Consider the following 17,024-nt stretch of genomic DNA (forward strand, 5'->3'; position numbering starts at 1 on the left):
GAGGGTTAATTAAATGATTTGTGGCTCACTGTTCCCAGGGAGGTTGCACTCCCCTAAAGGCATGCCAGCCCCTAGGTGGCCCAGTGAGAGCCAACTGTGTCATCAAGTGTAAAGACAAGAGACAATGTGAGGATAAGTTGGGAGTTGTGTGTCTTTCTGTTTGCGTATTCTCCAGCAGTCTGGAAGAATTCCAGAGCATAGGGCCAACAATCGGCACTTCCCAAGAAAGGCACCTAGAGGTCAGAGCAGAGTGGGAGCCTTCTCAGGCTCCCACGTGTCCTCCTGAACTGTGGACCTGTGTTGTCAATGTAGAATGACATCGTGTAGAAGGGAACGTGTGAAGATATTTTCAGACCTGCATCACTTAGGCACCTTTCCAATCACATGCCTATCAAAAGAGCATCCTGTATGTTTCAGCAAAAACAGGAGGCAGAGATGATCAGGAAGAGCAGTGAATATAGAAATTGTTTTAAAACTTTCTTGATGTGATTAAGTGTTGACTATAATAAAGAAGTGTAATGATCTCCAAATGTTTCACATGGTGTATAAGCCACTGCCGCTGCAACAGCAGGTCTCATGGAGAAAGGGGAAGGCCACTAGAGCGCTAACATTGGACGGGGTGGCCACGGCCAGGGCAGATTGGAGGGTACAGCAGTATGAACAGAGGTGTTTCATCACAGTTATTGTGGTTGGTAAACCCTGTAGAACTCCTTGGTTTATTTTTATTTTGAAGCAGAAGTCAGGGCCACCACAGAGCAAGAACAACAGGGTTTTCAGGACAGCCAGCACGTGCTCTGTGTCCAGGTGACTTTGGAGAGCATCTGATTAGACATTAGTTGCTGAGGAGTCACTCTGAGGGTGAGGGCTCTCTGCTCACCAGTGCTGTGGTTTTCTGGGTGCCAGACAAGAGGAGATTCGAAGGAGCCGTGTTCTGCGGGCATGGGCAGAAGAGAGGTTCTACTAACCCACAGCTGGGAAGAGAAGGGAAATGGGTGGGAGGGCAGGAGCAGTTGGTGTGGCTCCAAGCAAGGCTACTTCCCTGGCAGTATCTCACAAGCAAATAGAGCTGTTCAGTGCATATTCCTTCTGCTTGGGGATTTTGATTCCCAGCCTCTCAGCCTCCTGTGTGTATAACTGGAGGTACGGGTGCTGATGGTCTTCCCTCCTCTCCTGGGAAGATCAGCAGTCCAGGGAGCTGGGCGGATAGAAGCAGCAGCTGCTGCCCCTCGTGAAGATGATGGGCTGTAGAAAGAAACGGCCGGTAGCCATGCCATAGTGAGGCATAGACTTATGCCCCAGCAAAGTCTAACACCTACCTTTAGAAAGAGTCACTGTATAGGAAATTGGAACTAGACACTATTATAGGAGATCTGGTCACCTTTATTTACAGCTGAGCAAACCAAAGCCCCAGGTCATAGTTTCCCACCCCTCCTGGACGGCCCTGACTATGGCAGAGGTTTCATTTGCAGCTTAAGCCCTCTGTAGAGTTGGCATGCAGTTTCCAACCAGAGGAAGACTGTCTCCTGGCACGTTCCTCTTCCAAATCTGTTCTGAGAGACGTCATTATTTTCCAGCGTGTGACTCATCTCACGCTCCGCTTCCATGATACTTCCTAGATCCATTCCAGTAATTTAAGTGAACAATGACATTTCTAAGTTCTATTTCACTTTCTTATTAAGAACGATTTAGTGGTTTAAAGCTTCCAAAAATACTCTGTGAAAAATGATCAAATGTTGATGTTGCACGATAGGATTAGTATACATAGCAGCATATCTCCATCTGCCCTTGATTCTAGCAGGGAAGGGTGTAGTAACTAATCAGCTGTGTGAATCAAATTACCAGAAGAACCAGAATTCTGGCAACGTTCTGAATACTTAGCCTCCAGAGAGTGAAATATATTGATGGCAGAGGAATTTGAAAAGGTTTCATGGTTTTTACGTTTAAATGTCTTAAACGCACGTCTTCACTGTTCTATTTTGTTCTGTCTTGATCGTTGTTAGTTTAAAATAAATTGCTACTTGTTGGTTTAAAATAAAATCTTAGTTATTCTGTAAAAGACTAGCAGGGATATCCTTTTGTGTTTGCCGTGTATATGAGAGTCGCTTTAACATATTATCAGTAAAAATACAAAACTTAAGAGGATCTATAGAAAATATTGAAGAGTGGGAGAGAAGATCCCTTGTCTGGTTTGTAAATATGAAAACACAGTGTGAATGGTTAGTCTTTTCAAATCAACAATTCCGTTTCCAAGAATTTATCAGGAGAAACAAAATGGCCACGCACGCACAGGGAAGCAGAACCTGTGATGTCTAATACAGGTTCACTGGTTTGCTGGACCATCCCTGCACTGTTGGGAACCCTGTGGAAGCTTTGAGAGGCTGGACCAGCTGGAGGCAGATCTCTGGAGGACAGGCTTGAAGTCTGAAGCCTTGTTTCTCTCTCTGCCCCACTTCTACTTCTTGCTCTGTGGAGATGTGCACAGGTAGCCCTACCGTCCTGCTTCCACAGACATGGGCTCCTCCTCCACCTTTCCAGCCATTAGAGACTAACCCTCTCAACTGCAAGCCAAAGTGAATACTTCTTTGCTTGAGATGCTTGTCAGGTTCTTAGTTACAGAAGTGAAGAAAGTGCCTGGTGCAGATGGCCGTAGCCACTTTTCATAACAGTGACCATTCAAACCCCTCCCGCACGCAGAATTCAGGACAGTAGTTAAAAGATCAGTTATAATGTGTCCATAGCATAGAATATTTTGTGCTATTAAAAGAGTGTGCTGGCTAAAATACTATGTATTGTTTTGTGTTATTTTATGATACTAAACTCAATTAAATGCTTGTATAATAAATGTAATCCATGTGAATTGTGTATTGTGTGATGTCAAAATAATATTATATGTATAATCGATCTTTTAATCACTGTCCCGAATTCTGCATGTCTGTGTATCCGGATGTACTTGTGACCTAGAAGTGCAAATTCTGTGTGCACACGTTGACCTGAGAGCGTGTCCGTGTCTATACACAGTTGTGTCTGCACGCATGTGTCTGTAGATTTGTGGGGATGTGTTCCAAACATGTGTATCCGCATTCTTTGTACATGTAACAGAGAAAATGTGGAGACAAAATTCAGGGGAAACTAAGTACAAAAATGTTGAAAGATTCATGTTCTGATAGTATGTCGTTTGCCCTGTTTATAATTTCTGCTTCACGTTCCTGAGTTATATTTTATATCATGTTACAGAAACCGACAAGTTTACATTTTGACTAACTTAATGTGAATTTACCTAATTGTAGCTGGTTCTCTTGTCACGACTGGTCACATAACCGAGTCACTTTCCTGAGAAAATATTTAGCTTTTGAAATTCAGTGTTTATGACAGTGTCTTGGCTTTATTATTGAGTTACTTGATATCTTGTCTTCACTGAATTTTATTGGAGAAACAGCACTAATGTGATCAGGGCGAATAACTGTCTGCTTGTATTATATAATATTTACTAGTGCACGCTGCACCCCTTTTCTCTACAGATGGTGACATTAAGATCCAGCCTGAACGTCGGCTGTACACTGTGAGCTTGCCTCCTCCAGGGTATGTTCCTAGCCCGCCAGAACCTGCCAGCTGTGCGAACTCCGAAAATGCTTCCAGTGGAGGCGACACAGAAGGTAAAACGTCTGGGCAGGGGAGATCGAGTGTTGTTCCTATCGTTATTTTCTGGTGTTACATCATTCCTCAGTCTTTAAATTAGCCTTTACACTTATAATTTGATGGATATCGCTAAGTATGCCATTGTGTAACCAGTTATATAGTGGGCTAATAGATATTTGCAGCCATTAAAAATGATAACAAACTTGTAATAGCAGAGAAGCTCTTGGGACGGGGAAGTTAAAGCTTGGCAAGTTCATGAGCATGTTGGGTAATGCATGAGCAATCTGGAATTAAATCCATCTCAATGCTAGTGCCTGGTCTAGTAGAACTTTTGCCAAGATTTTCTAAACTTTTAAAATTGTCTAAAAAATATAAAATCAAGGAATTAACATCTTCTGTATCTCTGGGGAAGATTAGCCTGTTATAATTGTGTTTACTGTTGAATATCTTATTGGAAGAGAGTATTCCAGTACATACATAATTCATTATTGATGTGGAAATACTGGTGATTCCAAATGTTGTTTTTCTCTTAACATTGAAATTTCATGTTTGAACATTCAATTTTAAAACTTTTAAAACCAAGACTTATAACCTTTGAATAAAGATACCCACCCACCCAGGGATGATTCCCATCAAGGATAAAGTAAGTCTGTACTCTAAATCTTAGTTAATTTGACTATCGAGAAGTTGTATTTTTCTAGCACATTGATCTTTCTGGTTTTCTAATTAAAAAATCAGAAACTGTAAAACCAGAGTTGGAATAACTTAGGAATCATGTAGTCATTGTTTCAAGCCCTGATGAAAATCTTTGAAATATTAATTATCAAATAAATAATTTGCTTAGGAAATTTAACTGTGTGCTTATGGAGATGGATTGTTTTGGTGAATATTTTAACTGTGAACTTAATGTGTTCATGAGAAAGTGTGTTGGGTTCACTCAGGTGCTGATATGTGCAGTTGGCTCTCGTCTGTGCACCCTGAACACAGTTCTCTTACTCGTGTGCCTCCAGATACAGTTATTTAATTCTGTGTAGTTGATCAGTTGCTGCTGCTCACTGTGGCTCTGCTTTGCTTCGGTGCCCAGGGACACTCGCTCAGACCCATTCTACTGAGTTGACTCTCACATGTCATTATATACATGCAGTTCTCGCTCGCATGTCATTGTCTAGAGCTAACCCTCACTGACTCCCTGCACACGCTGACTCCCACACTTCCTGTGTCAGGTCTGCAGTTATCCCTCACTCGTGTTTTTATACACAATTGGTCCTCACCTGCTGTTGTTACAGTGTCCATTCATGTACTGCTTGCTGTGTGTAGTTGTTCATGCATGTACTGCTGTGTGTATTGTTACTTGATCAGTGTCATTCATGCACGGCTGTATGTAACTATTGTTACACGATCAGTGTTCATTCATGTATGGCTGCTGTATGTAGTTGTTGTTACATGATCAGTGCCCATTCATGTACTGCTGTATGCAGTTGTTCATTCATGTACTGATGTATGTATTTTTTTATTCATGTACTGCTGTATGCAGTTGTTCATTCATGTACTGATGTATGTATTTTTTTATTCATGTACTGATATATGTAGTTGCTGCTATACATAGTTGCTTGCTCTCGTTGTATCCGGTTGGCTCCCTCGCTGACATTCCTGAGGGCAGCCTAAGGCGAGGAGCCCCACTTTGCTGTGATCATGCAGTCCAGCCTTCTAAGCTAATGGTTGGGGCTATGCTTAGGTGAAATTCTTTCAGGAATTAGAAACACAAGTTGGCAAATAGGTCTTTCTACAAAGGTTTTTCTGTGTGATTAATGTTCCTGGGCCCTTAAATAGTTACCTCTGCCTGTGGCCTACAGCTATTGCCACCTCCTGCAGGCAGGATGCAGGAAACCATTGCAGCCTGGTGAAAACAAAGGTGCTGAGTTCTGAAATGCAGGCATTGGGGTTCACTCCACTGAAATCACAATGGCAATTAGACATAGTCGATGATGTTATTACTGTAGCTCTGAATAGCGATTATAAACTACCTTTTTAGTTGATTGTTCATGAAAGGATTTCTGCTATTCATTTTCCTCTCTGCTTCCTGTCTCCTGTGAGGTAAATATAGTCACCTCTCTTGTACATGGGAAGTGTGGGTGAAGATCACACTGCCCTAGAGCAAGTGAGCCGGGAAGATGGGTGCTTAGAGCAGGCCAGGACCCTCTGAGTCCCTTTCCCTCCCGTTCTGGAGTGTCAGTCATGTGTATTTGCTCCCCACCGCATGTCAGCCTTGAGCTGCTCACACTTGGTATAGTAGTCAGCATGGCCCTGTGACTTCCGTCCTGATGTCTGCTCACCAGCCAGAGTAGGCATGGGCTGGAGTGTGTGAGCACAATGGGTTATCAGAGGAGCAGGTGAGCGTGTTCAAGTCCAGCACCAGTCTTGAGGCGCCTCACAAGGCAGAATACAGCCTCCCATTTAAACTCTCACTGAAGACCAAATCACAGCTTTCTTAAAGACAGAACGATCCTGGTAAGATGTATTTTGTTTCAAAATTGAAATCTCTCTTCTGTCTCTTTTGCAGATTTTTTGCCTTCTCTGGCGCTAGTTTAAACCGTGTAGGTGGTCCGTGTTGTCTAACTGCTCCTCCCAGTCAGAAAGTGCTAACCTTGTATCACATTTGTGTTTGGAAAAATCAACCTTTCACCACTGAATACTGATGGCTCAGTTTGCCCCACATTTGCTAAACGCTTAAGTAGCTGAAGCAAGGATGCAGCTTTGCAGCAGATAGCAACAAGCCTTGATGCCTTGCCCCGTCTCCTTAGAAACAGCATTGTAACTATGCTCTCAAATTTCAGTCCCAGCTCTACAGTGAACCCCCAGGCATCCAAGGAGCCTGCTGTCTTGCACGTGCATTATTGGAAGCACCACTGGATGCTGTCTGGAGTGTGTTCAGCTGATTGCCAACACACCTGCCATAACCGTCACTTTCTTCTCTTTGATCTTCCTTCCCTGGTTCAATGAGATATTCCGATTAGCAACCTCCTTCCCTCCCCTGTTCTGCTTTCAGCTCTCCTCTCATTAGCAAGGATGTGTCGATTGAAACAAGGTGAATTGATGGTTATCTGTGAGGCTGACAAGCTCTTGTGATTGAGAGCAAGCCTCCTCTTCTGTGTGGTCTCTTGGGGACAAAAGCCCCACCCAGTGGTGGTGGAACCAGACCAAGTCCCAGAATATCAGCATCTACATACATAGAAAGCCTGCGTTTACAAATTACAGAAGCGGGAGCCTCAGTTGTTGTGACTAACTAACAGGCAAGAAGGAGTGCCTTTTCCATAGGCTCCAATATTTGGTATTTTGTCCAAAAAAAAAAAAAAAACAACTTTCTTGGCTAAACAATATGAATCAAAGGAAAGTTAAACATTGTCGAAGATGGATAGAATGTAAAACATCATCTCAGAGCTCTGGGCAGGTGTAGTAACCATCTATTAAGATCTCTTCCTGTGCATATTACTGTGTATACACACACACAGGTTTCATGCAAACTGTACTCTTAATATATTATGGAGCTTTTTTTTTACTTTTCGGTGTATATAGCGATCATTTTCCAAGCAGAATAAAGTCTACTTTAAGAGCAACTTCTATCACTAGCCTCCCTTTTCCCTTTGCACGTACAGAAACTTATGTTGTGCTACACCAGCATCTTTGTACATAAACACTTTCATGTTCACGTGCATCACGATTGCATTAAACATGTCTGCTCAGCTCCTAACTGAGATATTCTTGGAACTTGAAAGTTCTCTGCTGCCTTAGTTAGGGTTTCTAGTGCTGTGGTGAGAAATACCATGGCCAAAGCAACTTGAAGAGGAAAGGGCTTATTTAGCTTACACTTCCAGGTAACAGTTCATCACTGCAGTAAGTCAGGACAGAAGCTCAAACAGGTCATGAACCTGGAGGCAGGAGCTGATGCAGAGGTCATGGAGGAGTGCCTCATGACTTATTCAGCCTGCTTTCTTTTAGAACCCAGGACCACCAGCCCAGGGATGACCCTACCCACCATGGACTGGGCCCTCCCCATCAATCACTAATTAAGAAAATGTCTTACAGCCAAATATTATGGAGGCATTTCTCTCTATTTATCTACTAGCTATTTATCCTTCTCCTTCAGCATATCGCAACTGCAGCCTTCCCTCTTCCCAGTCTCTCTGCCACCTCTCCTACCCCCCATATCCACTACTCCTCCGTTTCCCTTCAGGAAAGAGCAGGCCTCCCTGGGATCTCAACCAAACATGACATAACACAATCCATTAAGTCTAGGTACAAACCCTCATATCAGAGCTGGCCAAGACCACCCAATAGGAGGAAAAGGGTCCCACAAGCCGTCAAGAGTCAGAGACACCCCCCACCTCCACTGTTAGGAATCCGACAAAAACCCCAAACTAAACAACCGCAGCATGTGTGCAGATGGCCTGGTACAGACCCATGCAGGCTCCGTGGTTGCCACTCCAGTCTCTGTGAGCCCCTGTGAGCCCGGCTTAGTTGATTCTGTGGGCCATGTTGAAGTCCCTTCCTTTTACATGGCTCTGGCTTGTGTCAAGCTGGCATAAAACCAGCCAGGACACAGGTTTTTAAAACATATTAATAGAGTCTATTTTATTTTTGTGTTATGTATGTATTTTTGTGTACATGTGTATACATGTGTGTATACATACACATACATCTGTGTAGGTGTTTTTTGTCATGACATATCTGTAGAAGTCAAAAGATAGACTGGAGAGATGGCTCAGAGGTTATACTGACTGCTCTTCCAAAGGTTCTGAGTTCAATTCCCAGCAGCCACATGGTGGCTCACAGCCATCTGTAATGAGATCTGATGTGTTCTTCTGGCCTGCAGACAGACATGCAGGCAGAACACTGTATACATAATAAATAAATAAATCTTTTTTAAAAAAGAAGAAGAAGTCAAAAGACAGCTTAGAGAAGTTGTTTCTCTCCCCCCACCATGTGGGTTCCAAACATGAAACTGAAGTCAAGTCATCAGGCCAAGTGACCAAGGTACCTACAAACCATCTTAAACATTCTTAACAGAGCCTTTATACAGTTGCCCCAGTTCACACTCTTAAAACTGGCCTGAGCATTTTAAACCTCTTAAATTTTGGCCAACTGTATAACATATCTCTTACATTTTCATATCAGAAAATTATCTATTAGGGAATCTTTTTTTCTTAAACTGAAACCACTATAACATACATATTTGAATGTGGAGAAATTTAAAACATCTTCTTGACAAAAGACAAAGTTGACAAAGTAATAAAACAGGAAATATTTAAACATTACATGATTTACAAACCATTGAGCAAAAGTGTGCTGTCCAATAGAGTGACACAGACTGCACGGCTGTTCCTGAATAAATAAAGTGTGAACGGTTTTATAGTAAGTGTAGAAACCATCCTTTTGTGGGCCTCATTTTACAGTTCACCCAACTGAAATACATAAGTTCTTTCTTTAAAAAAGTAAGCTTCCTTCTTTGAGTCCAGCACCTTCTCTTGGTTTATCTGTTACTGGTTTGTGACGTATTTAGGAAACATCTTGATAACAAATTAATTCTTCAGTCCTGCATCTTCTTCTTGGCTCTCTTCTCTCTTGTTCGTCACAACCCAAGCTCCTCCCCAGATGAGCTCCAAGTGTTCGGAACCCAGTGATGAACAAAGTTGAACATGGCCAACTTTTGCATAGACTGCCATGCAAAGGGCCTTACAGTCAACTTCCACCAGGTGGCTCTCTTGCCCTCCTTTGACCATGGCTCCTGGGACTTAACTCCTGACAAGAGTGAGCTGTCAGTTGGTTTCCACCTCAGAAGTCATGGGGTTTGAGTCCTGAAAGTATTTTTTACAAGATTTCTGTTTTAAAACTTACCACACAAGTGGCATACTTGGTTCTTGGTTGTCATGCCTGTATCCACTGAACTGTTCAGCCAAGGGATCTTGGGCTGTGTGATGCTGATTAACCGATTGACAGCTCAAGGACTCTTAGCTAGAATCAAGGAGAACCAGGGTTCCAATTTAAACTGACACTAATCTTTCTGATTGGGAGTGTTAGCAGGCCTGAGTTAAAGAGACCCTTTTTGGTGGCAGACACCACACAGAGGAGTAGCTCTGAGCTCTGATGTCCATAGGTCTAAATGGACACAGTTTACTGCTTGGCGCTCCAGATGTCATTGGCTCGTGTCTATGAGGATAAACAAGTCTGTCCTGTATTTGGTTTTCAAAATACACAGAATTCTCCTGTGTGCTCTTTATCCCTGCCTCATTGTTTAAGACCCTCCCATGCAGAAACAACTATGACAGGGTCTTTCCTAGCAGAGAACTAATAGTAAGTAGGAAAAACAACACACTGTATCGGTAATATAGACCATGTGTGGGGGGAATACAAGCAAGAGGGGTCAACCTTGGGGAGGCCAGGCAGGTTTTATGAAGGACTTAAATGTTGAGCTCATGCTGTATAGGTAAGTGTTGGCAAGTAAACGCGGGATGGTCTGGGTTTAGGCAGGAAGCACGTAACTGTGAGTGACACCTCATTTGGGTGAAAACTCGTCTGAAGGGTCAAGTTTGGCAGGTCTCCAAGCCTATGAACTATCATCTTCCTTTGCCAAGAGTCCCTGGTACATAGGACCCAGTCCAAAACCATATTTAAACAAATAAGCTTAAAAGAATTTTTAAACTATTTTTAAAAAATAATTGTCATGAGTATAAGACATGAGTTTTCCTTGACAATGTAATACTTAATCCCAAAGAAGAAAATAAATGGATCTTGATGTGGGATGCAAGCCTTATATAAACTTAAAATACTATGTGCAGACAAACCATTAAGCCATGTGTCTGAATTAATGAGGAACTCTTCATACTAAAAAGCACCAAAATATTAGGCTTGGGAAACAAATATTAAAAATTTCTCTCTAGAGAAATAATTTCTAAGCACCTGGCTTCGATAGCACTTTGTGAGAAGATTGGACACAGGCGTGCGTTCAGGACAGTTGGTTTCTGCACAGTCATCAGTGTCAGACTTCCAAAAAGATAGAGTCTGAGAATCAGGAACAAGCACAAAGTATTGAAGGGTCTTGAGGATTATCTGTTATTTCTGTTAAATTGGTTGGTTCTGTTTACTCCCAGGAAGAAGGGGGAAGTGCAGCTTGGCAATCTAATAGCTAGTACCAGGAAGGACTAAAGTTTACTTAAGTCTAGCATTGATGAACAGCTAAAGGTGGTGGAGGAGCCCCTTTAGCGCCTAGAAAACTGGGCAGGATGGAAGACTCTTGCAGTTTCTCCAGAGTTGAGAAGAGATGCCTGAGCAGCTGTAGCCTGTCCTAGGTTGTGAACATCACCTGCGCTGTTCGGGGTATCGGCATTATTACCTCCAGTGCTTCAGCAACAGGCAGGGCTCCAGCACGGCAGCTGCACAGCTTCACACTTAGAGATGTGAGTCGTTAGGGATTGCTCTGGCCTGGGCCGTCCTTGTTTCAATTCTGGAGTTTTGTTTCGTTTGTTTGTTTATTCCATATTTTGTCAGTGTCCTTTCTCGGGGACATTTACACCTCTGCTTCAGTCCTGTGTGGTCTGAGCCCTTATGCTGACAGGTAGGGGGTTGAACATCATTCTAGACTCCCCTGATTAATTCTTTGGAGACAAAAGAGATAATGTGGCTTGTCCTGCTTTGTTCTTGAACTCAAGAATATATTCATCCCAACTAGATTTTATGTCATCTTGACACACAAGCTAGAGTCATTGGAAAGAGGGAACCTCCGTTGAGACAGTGCCTCCATAAGATTGAGCTGTAGGGCATTTTCTTTTCTAGTGGCTAATGGGGGAGGGCCCAGCCCATTGTGGTGGTGCTACAACTGGCCTGGTGGTCCTGGGTTCTATAAGAAAGCAGGCTAAGCCATGAGAGCAAGCCAGCAGACAACTCCCCTCCATGGCCTGTTCATCATTTCCTGTCTCCAGGTTCCTGCCCTGTTTGAGTTCCTGTCCTGACTTCCTTCAGTGATGAACAGTGGTCCTGTTCAGATAGTCCTTTCTGCTGACTGTATTTTACAGGATACTGCCTATGTTTTCTTCTAGCAGATTTTAGCATTTCAGGTTTCTGATGGAGGTCTTAGGTCCACTTGGAGCTCATTCTTATGTAGGGTGGGAGATACAAATCTAAATTCTTCAGCGTGGGGACATCCCGTTTTCCCAGCACCATTTGTTGAAGCTGTTGTGTACGTTTTTAACCTCTGTTGAACATGGTGCTTGTAGTAATGTATGCTAATGTTGGGTCTTCTGTTTTAGTCTCTTCGTGTGCATGTCTATTTTTGTACCTGTACCGCATTGTGTTTATTCTGATAGGTCTGTTGTAGAGAGTGGATGACGTCCTGAGTGACTCATCTGAGTTGCCAGGCTGCTAGTGCATCTCCATCAGAGCACTTGGCACACCCCACACTAGGTTTTCTGTACACACACATGTGTGTGTGTCTGTCCATTCTTCACCATTGCTCCAGTCAGGTTTCCAGGACCCAGCTTCTCAGGTCTCGGCCTGTATAATGGATCTTAGTCTAGAATGGCAATTCCTCCGGTATTAATCATTTTGCTGAGGATTGTTTTAGCTATCTGGGGTCTTTTCTGGTTCCATGTGAATTTAGGATCTTTTTTTCTATGAAGAATGCTGTAGGTATTTTGATTGGGGTTGTATTGCTTCTGTAAATTACTTTGGTATCAATTTTTTGAGCCTACCAGCCCACGATGTGAGAGGTTTCCATTTTGGTGTCGTCTCTTTCTTCGGAGGTTTGAAGTTTTGTTTGTGCGCTCTTTCCCCTCCGGGATTAGGTTTCCTCTGATCTAGTCGTCCCACTGAACTTTAGGTTCCATGAGGAAACAATAGATAAAGGGCCATTGAGGAAAGCCATCTAATGTCGGCCTGTGGCTTCTGCACTACCCTCCCATGCATATGTACACACTCATGGAAACAAACATGAGCACCACGTATAAACAACACACATGCACGTTTCCTCGTGCGTTTCACAGGCGCTGTTGAACAGCCACTCTACATACAGCATTCTCTTCTTTCTTATTGTTCTCAGTTTTTCTTTTCCCTCCCTCAACTCCTCCCAGATCCTCTCCCCACCTACCTTATTTTCATATTTTCTCTCTTAAAAATAAAAAGAAAGAAAAGAAAATCCCAGAACAAAATGAAAACAGCAGGCACGGAGTCTTTCTTGTGTTGGTCAACCATTCCTGAGCTTTGGTCTGCCCTGGCTGACAGGCCCAGGGCCACTCCATTGAAGACACCTGATTTTCTTACTTGTTGCAGACAGCTTCTTGATTAGAGATGGGACTTTGTGTCCGTTTGCCCTTCTCTGTCATGGGATTTTGTCTAGTGAGCTTCACACACAGAGAATTAAAATATTTATATAAATATTAACCTAGAAAAATTGGACCTTACTTCAACGTATCAGAGCTTTTTCAGGGAGGAATTCAAATTAATTAATTAATCTTATTGAAAGTAGTTGAATCGTACATATTTGTCCCCAAACTTATCAAGTGTTCATAAAGTAAATACATAGTTTAGTAATGAAAGTCTTCCTAAATAAGAGCTAAAGTCAACCTTTCCTTGGATGGCATCTGTCCTCCTTCGGGTCCTTGTTACTGGGATAAGACACTGATCAAAACCAATGGGAGAAGAAAGGGTTTATTTGCCTCATGGGCTACAGTCCCCCATCAAGGGAAGCCAAAGAAGGCAGCAAAGACAGGAACCGAGTCAGAAAGCCAGGAGGAGCGCATTTCACCTGCTCCTTTCTCAGCTGCCTTTTCTCACACAGCCCAGGCTCACGTGCCTAGGGATGGCACCACCCACAGTGTGCTGGGCCTTTCTGCATCAGTGAGCTCCTGAGAAAATGACCCAGAAGCCATCTGATGGAGGCAGTTCTTCAAAGCTAACCAGAACAGTATTAATTATTATCAGGCATTAGCATTTAATCATAAAAGGGTCAGCATCTAGACTGTCATATTTTAACTCCCATTCCCTTTCTGATATCCCGTGTATTCTTTCCGTGTCGTTCAGAAGTAAGAGCTGGATTGAATTGCATCCCATAACTCAAGGCCCCTTTAAAGGAGGCTGGCGGACTGAGATAGTCAGAAGGCTGAGGCTATTTTTAGTATCTAGCTCCACTCCAGCAGGTTTGTCCAGAATGTCAGTGCCAAACAGCAGCTAAGAGAATTTCGGCAAATTTGGATTATTATTTTTTTTAATTATAAGGTCATGAGAGGTTTGTCTTGGGGATAGCATCATTTCAAACTTGATGCTTCAGAAATTATAAATGCCAAGCCTCTCTGGTTCCCTCATGCACATTTTCTTAGAGCTTTTATTTGTCTTGTGTGCAGAGGGTCAGATTGTGGACCTCTGGAGCTTTGAATGGACATGTAGATAAAATCCCATAAAAAAAGGCAAGCGAAAGGCTGCTTGGCACAGCCCAAGGGCCCGCGTCTCTTAGAGCAGCTGGGAGAGGATTCTTGAGCTGCTCAGGTGACACTTAGTTATCCCCTTCTTGACTCGGCCTGCTCTCTGCTGTGACCTTCCTGGCATCAGACACATGGAGTCTTGAATGCTTCTCTTTCCTTCACTCAGCTTGACTCCATTGGCAAAGCTTGGGCAGCTGCAGTAAGGGATCGAGGACGATGCTGCCTTCAGTGAAAGGGGACTGAGCACCTTGCAAGCCCCAAAACCGACCTGGGTCACATGCAGCATCCAGTCTGTATATGGTGTAAGGAACAGGTGTGGGCAGCAAATATCCCTGCAGTTTGTTGGCCATGGGATGTTTTAGGTGGCTGTCCAGACTGTCCTTCTTTACAGTTAGTCGTTCTTAATTTTATATGACCCTGATTGATTTGGTTTATCTATTTTCCTTAAAAGTAAAACAAGCAACCAAAACAGCAACAAAACAAACAAAGGAGCCCCCAACATCCTGACACTGGAGTGAGACTCTTGATAGACTAGAAACTGGGATAGAGATACTAACAAGGTCATGGTAGAAATGACCGAGAAGACAAGTCTAGAGACTAAATTCCAGGCCAGGAGACCAAGAAGAGGGGAAGTCGATTTAAAAATAAAAAAGTAAAAAATAAAAAGAATATCTCTGTTAATGGAAACCATTACAGAGAGCCACACCTAGTCAAAATGCTTGTGCAGACCTGGCCCCAATTGATAATTTACAACACAACCCCACGCTGGAGCTCAGCACCAGAGGAAGGTGTTGCTTTCTACTCTGTGCTCACAACAGGCTCCAGTGGGGCTCCTGTGCAGCCCAGGCCCTTGGTCACTTTCTCTGGCCACTGCCTCTGAGCACTTGTCATACGGACAACAGGAGAGCCGGCTCTATTACAAACCGTCTTCTCCCCCTCCGTGTGCAGGCAGAAAATGCATGCATAGTGTCCACCCTATGTGACCTCTGGTGAATGGTGTGACCTCTGATGCCGATGTGCCTTCTGGGGTTCTGTTTATCCTACGGTTGGTGAGAACAGCTATTTCTGCAGCGAAAACATACAATAGGAGTGGATTTCAAGGAGTAGTGAAGAGCCGGAAGTGTCTTGACCAAGCGTTGGAGTGTGCTGATTGCCCCTGTGGATTCAAATGCACAGGAGGCCTCCCTTGCACAAGAGCTCCTCTTCTGTGTGTGATGTGCTCGCTCACCTGACTCTACCCTCCCTGTCGCTGACAGCCAGTGCATACCTCCCGGAGCTCTGAGAGCCTGCTAGCAAGTGTCTCCACAGCTAGGTCTTTCTTTGCTTGAGAACTCCTCTGAGTGTTCTCTTGATGGAAAAATAGAAGTCCAGAAAGCCCCTGCCTATTTCACAGAGTCCTTGAGATGGTTTCCATGGAGCCATTCCTCCATTTTAGCAATCAAATAAAACAATGATTTTTCTTCTATTTCCATAATATATTTATCAAATAGGCTTTGTTTTCTGCTGCTATAAGGAGTGCCAGAGGCTGTGCAGTTTATAATGAACACCTATATATTTTCCTCGTGTGTCTGAAGCCTGGGAATTTTTTTAAAGATATATTTATTATGTATGTATACAGTGTTCCACATATGCCTGCAGGCCAGAAGAGGGCGCCAGATCTCATTACAGATGGTTGTGAGCCATTATGTGGTTGCTGGGAATTGATCTCAGGACCTCTGGAAGAGCAGTCAATACTCTTAACTGCCTGAGAACTCTTAAGATCAAGAGGCTGCACCTGATGAAGGCATTGGTGTTGTGTCATCCCTGGTGAAATGCAGGGCAAGATGGCCAGGAGGGAGAAGAGGCTAGATTCAACCAGCTTACTCCATCAGTAAAGGCAGAATCTACTCAGAGGCAGAATTCTCATGGCCAGACCCCTTCCCAAAGGTCCTGCCTCTTTATGTTGTTGGACTAGGGGTTAAGTTTCCAACACAGAAACCATGGGGATACATTCACTTCATTTGGAGTGTATTTTATTTATAAGCCTATTTATTTTTTCTAAGTTTTGCTGTAAGGTTTTACTAGAAAAAAATCATAGGTGGCATGTATATGTTTTTAATGATGCTATACATAAGAAGGACAGTGTTACCGTCATTTTATGCTTTGCATAATACACAGGAACTTACCCAGCAGCACCCAGAAGACAGAGTTGTGGGGATTTCAAATTCAAGACCAGGCGGAGCTGCATAGTACACAGTCTCAAAATGGGGGAACTTGTGTAAACACTGGGGTTGGTTTGTTTTGAAAAACTAAAGAGCAAACCCAGGATTTTACAAGCATACAAAAGCACTCCTCCACTGAGTGTCACCCCAGGTCCTAGCTAACACTGTGAATGCCTATTTACTCTATATTTGGAATTAAAAGCCAAGCTGCATTAAATCCAGTAATGATGGCTTTACCCTCCACAGATATATTTTACTGACTACATCTAATGCCCCTTTTTTTCTAGTTATTGTATTCTTCTATCTTTGTCTCTCTCTCTGTCTCTCTTTCCCCCTCTCTCTCTTTCTCTCTTGCACACGCACACACACACACACACACACACACACACACACTTTATTTAGAAATGATAAAAGAGCATTCAGACACCCTTCTTCAGGATTCTGACAGCACGCTTTTCCTCCTCTAGCACATCTAGAACTAGCGCCAGACCCTTGGCCAGGGTCAAGTGCATCTTGTCGCAGTTCTGTAAGCTCTGAGAAAAATTCCCAGACGCCCTGCAAATCCTGGTCAGGAGTAGTGTATTAGCTGCTTTTCTCGTCACATGACCTGAAAGATGCAACTTAAAGAAAGAAAGATTTCTCCTGGCTTACAGTTCAGAGGATACAGTCCATCATGTGGAAAGATTTCTCCTGGCTTACAGTTCAGAGGATACAGTCCATC

The 17,024-nt window shown here is 43.3% G+C and overlaps 1 protein-coding gene across 1 annotated transcript in view; it reads left to right on the forward strand.

Moving 5' to 3' along the window:
- Positions 1-17,024, forward strand: part of Erich1 (glutamate rich 1) — a 55,158-nt gene that overhangs the window by 21,951 nt on the left and 16,183 nt on the right. Inside the window, exon 3 of the mRNA XM_026788808.1 lies at positions 3,519-3,653. Coding sequence (XP_026644609.1) covers positions 3,519-3,653 — 135 coding nt within the window. The remainder of the gene's footprint in view (positions 1-3,518; positions 3,654-17,024) is intronic.

Source organism: Microtus ochrogaster, unplaced genomic scaffold (genome assembly GCF_000317375.1).
Source record: "Microtus ochrogaster isolate Prairie Vole_2 unplaced genomic scaffold, MicOch1.0 UNK7, whole genome shotgun sequence".
Lineage (NCBI taxonomy): Eukaryota > Metazoa > Chordata > Mammalia > Rodentia > Cricetidae > Microtus > Microtus ochrogaster.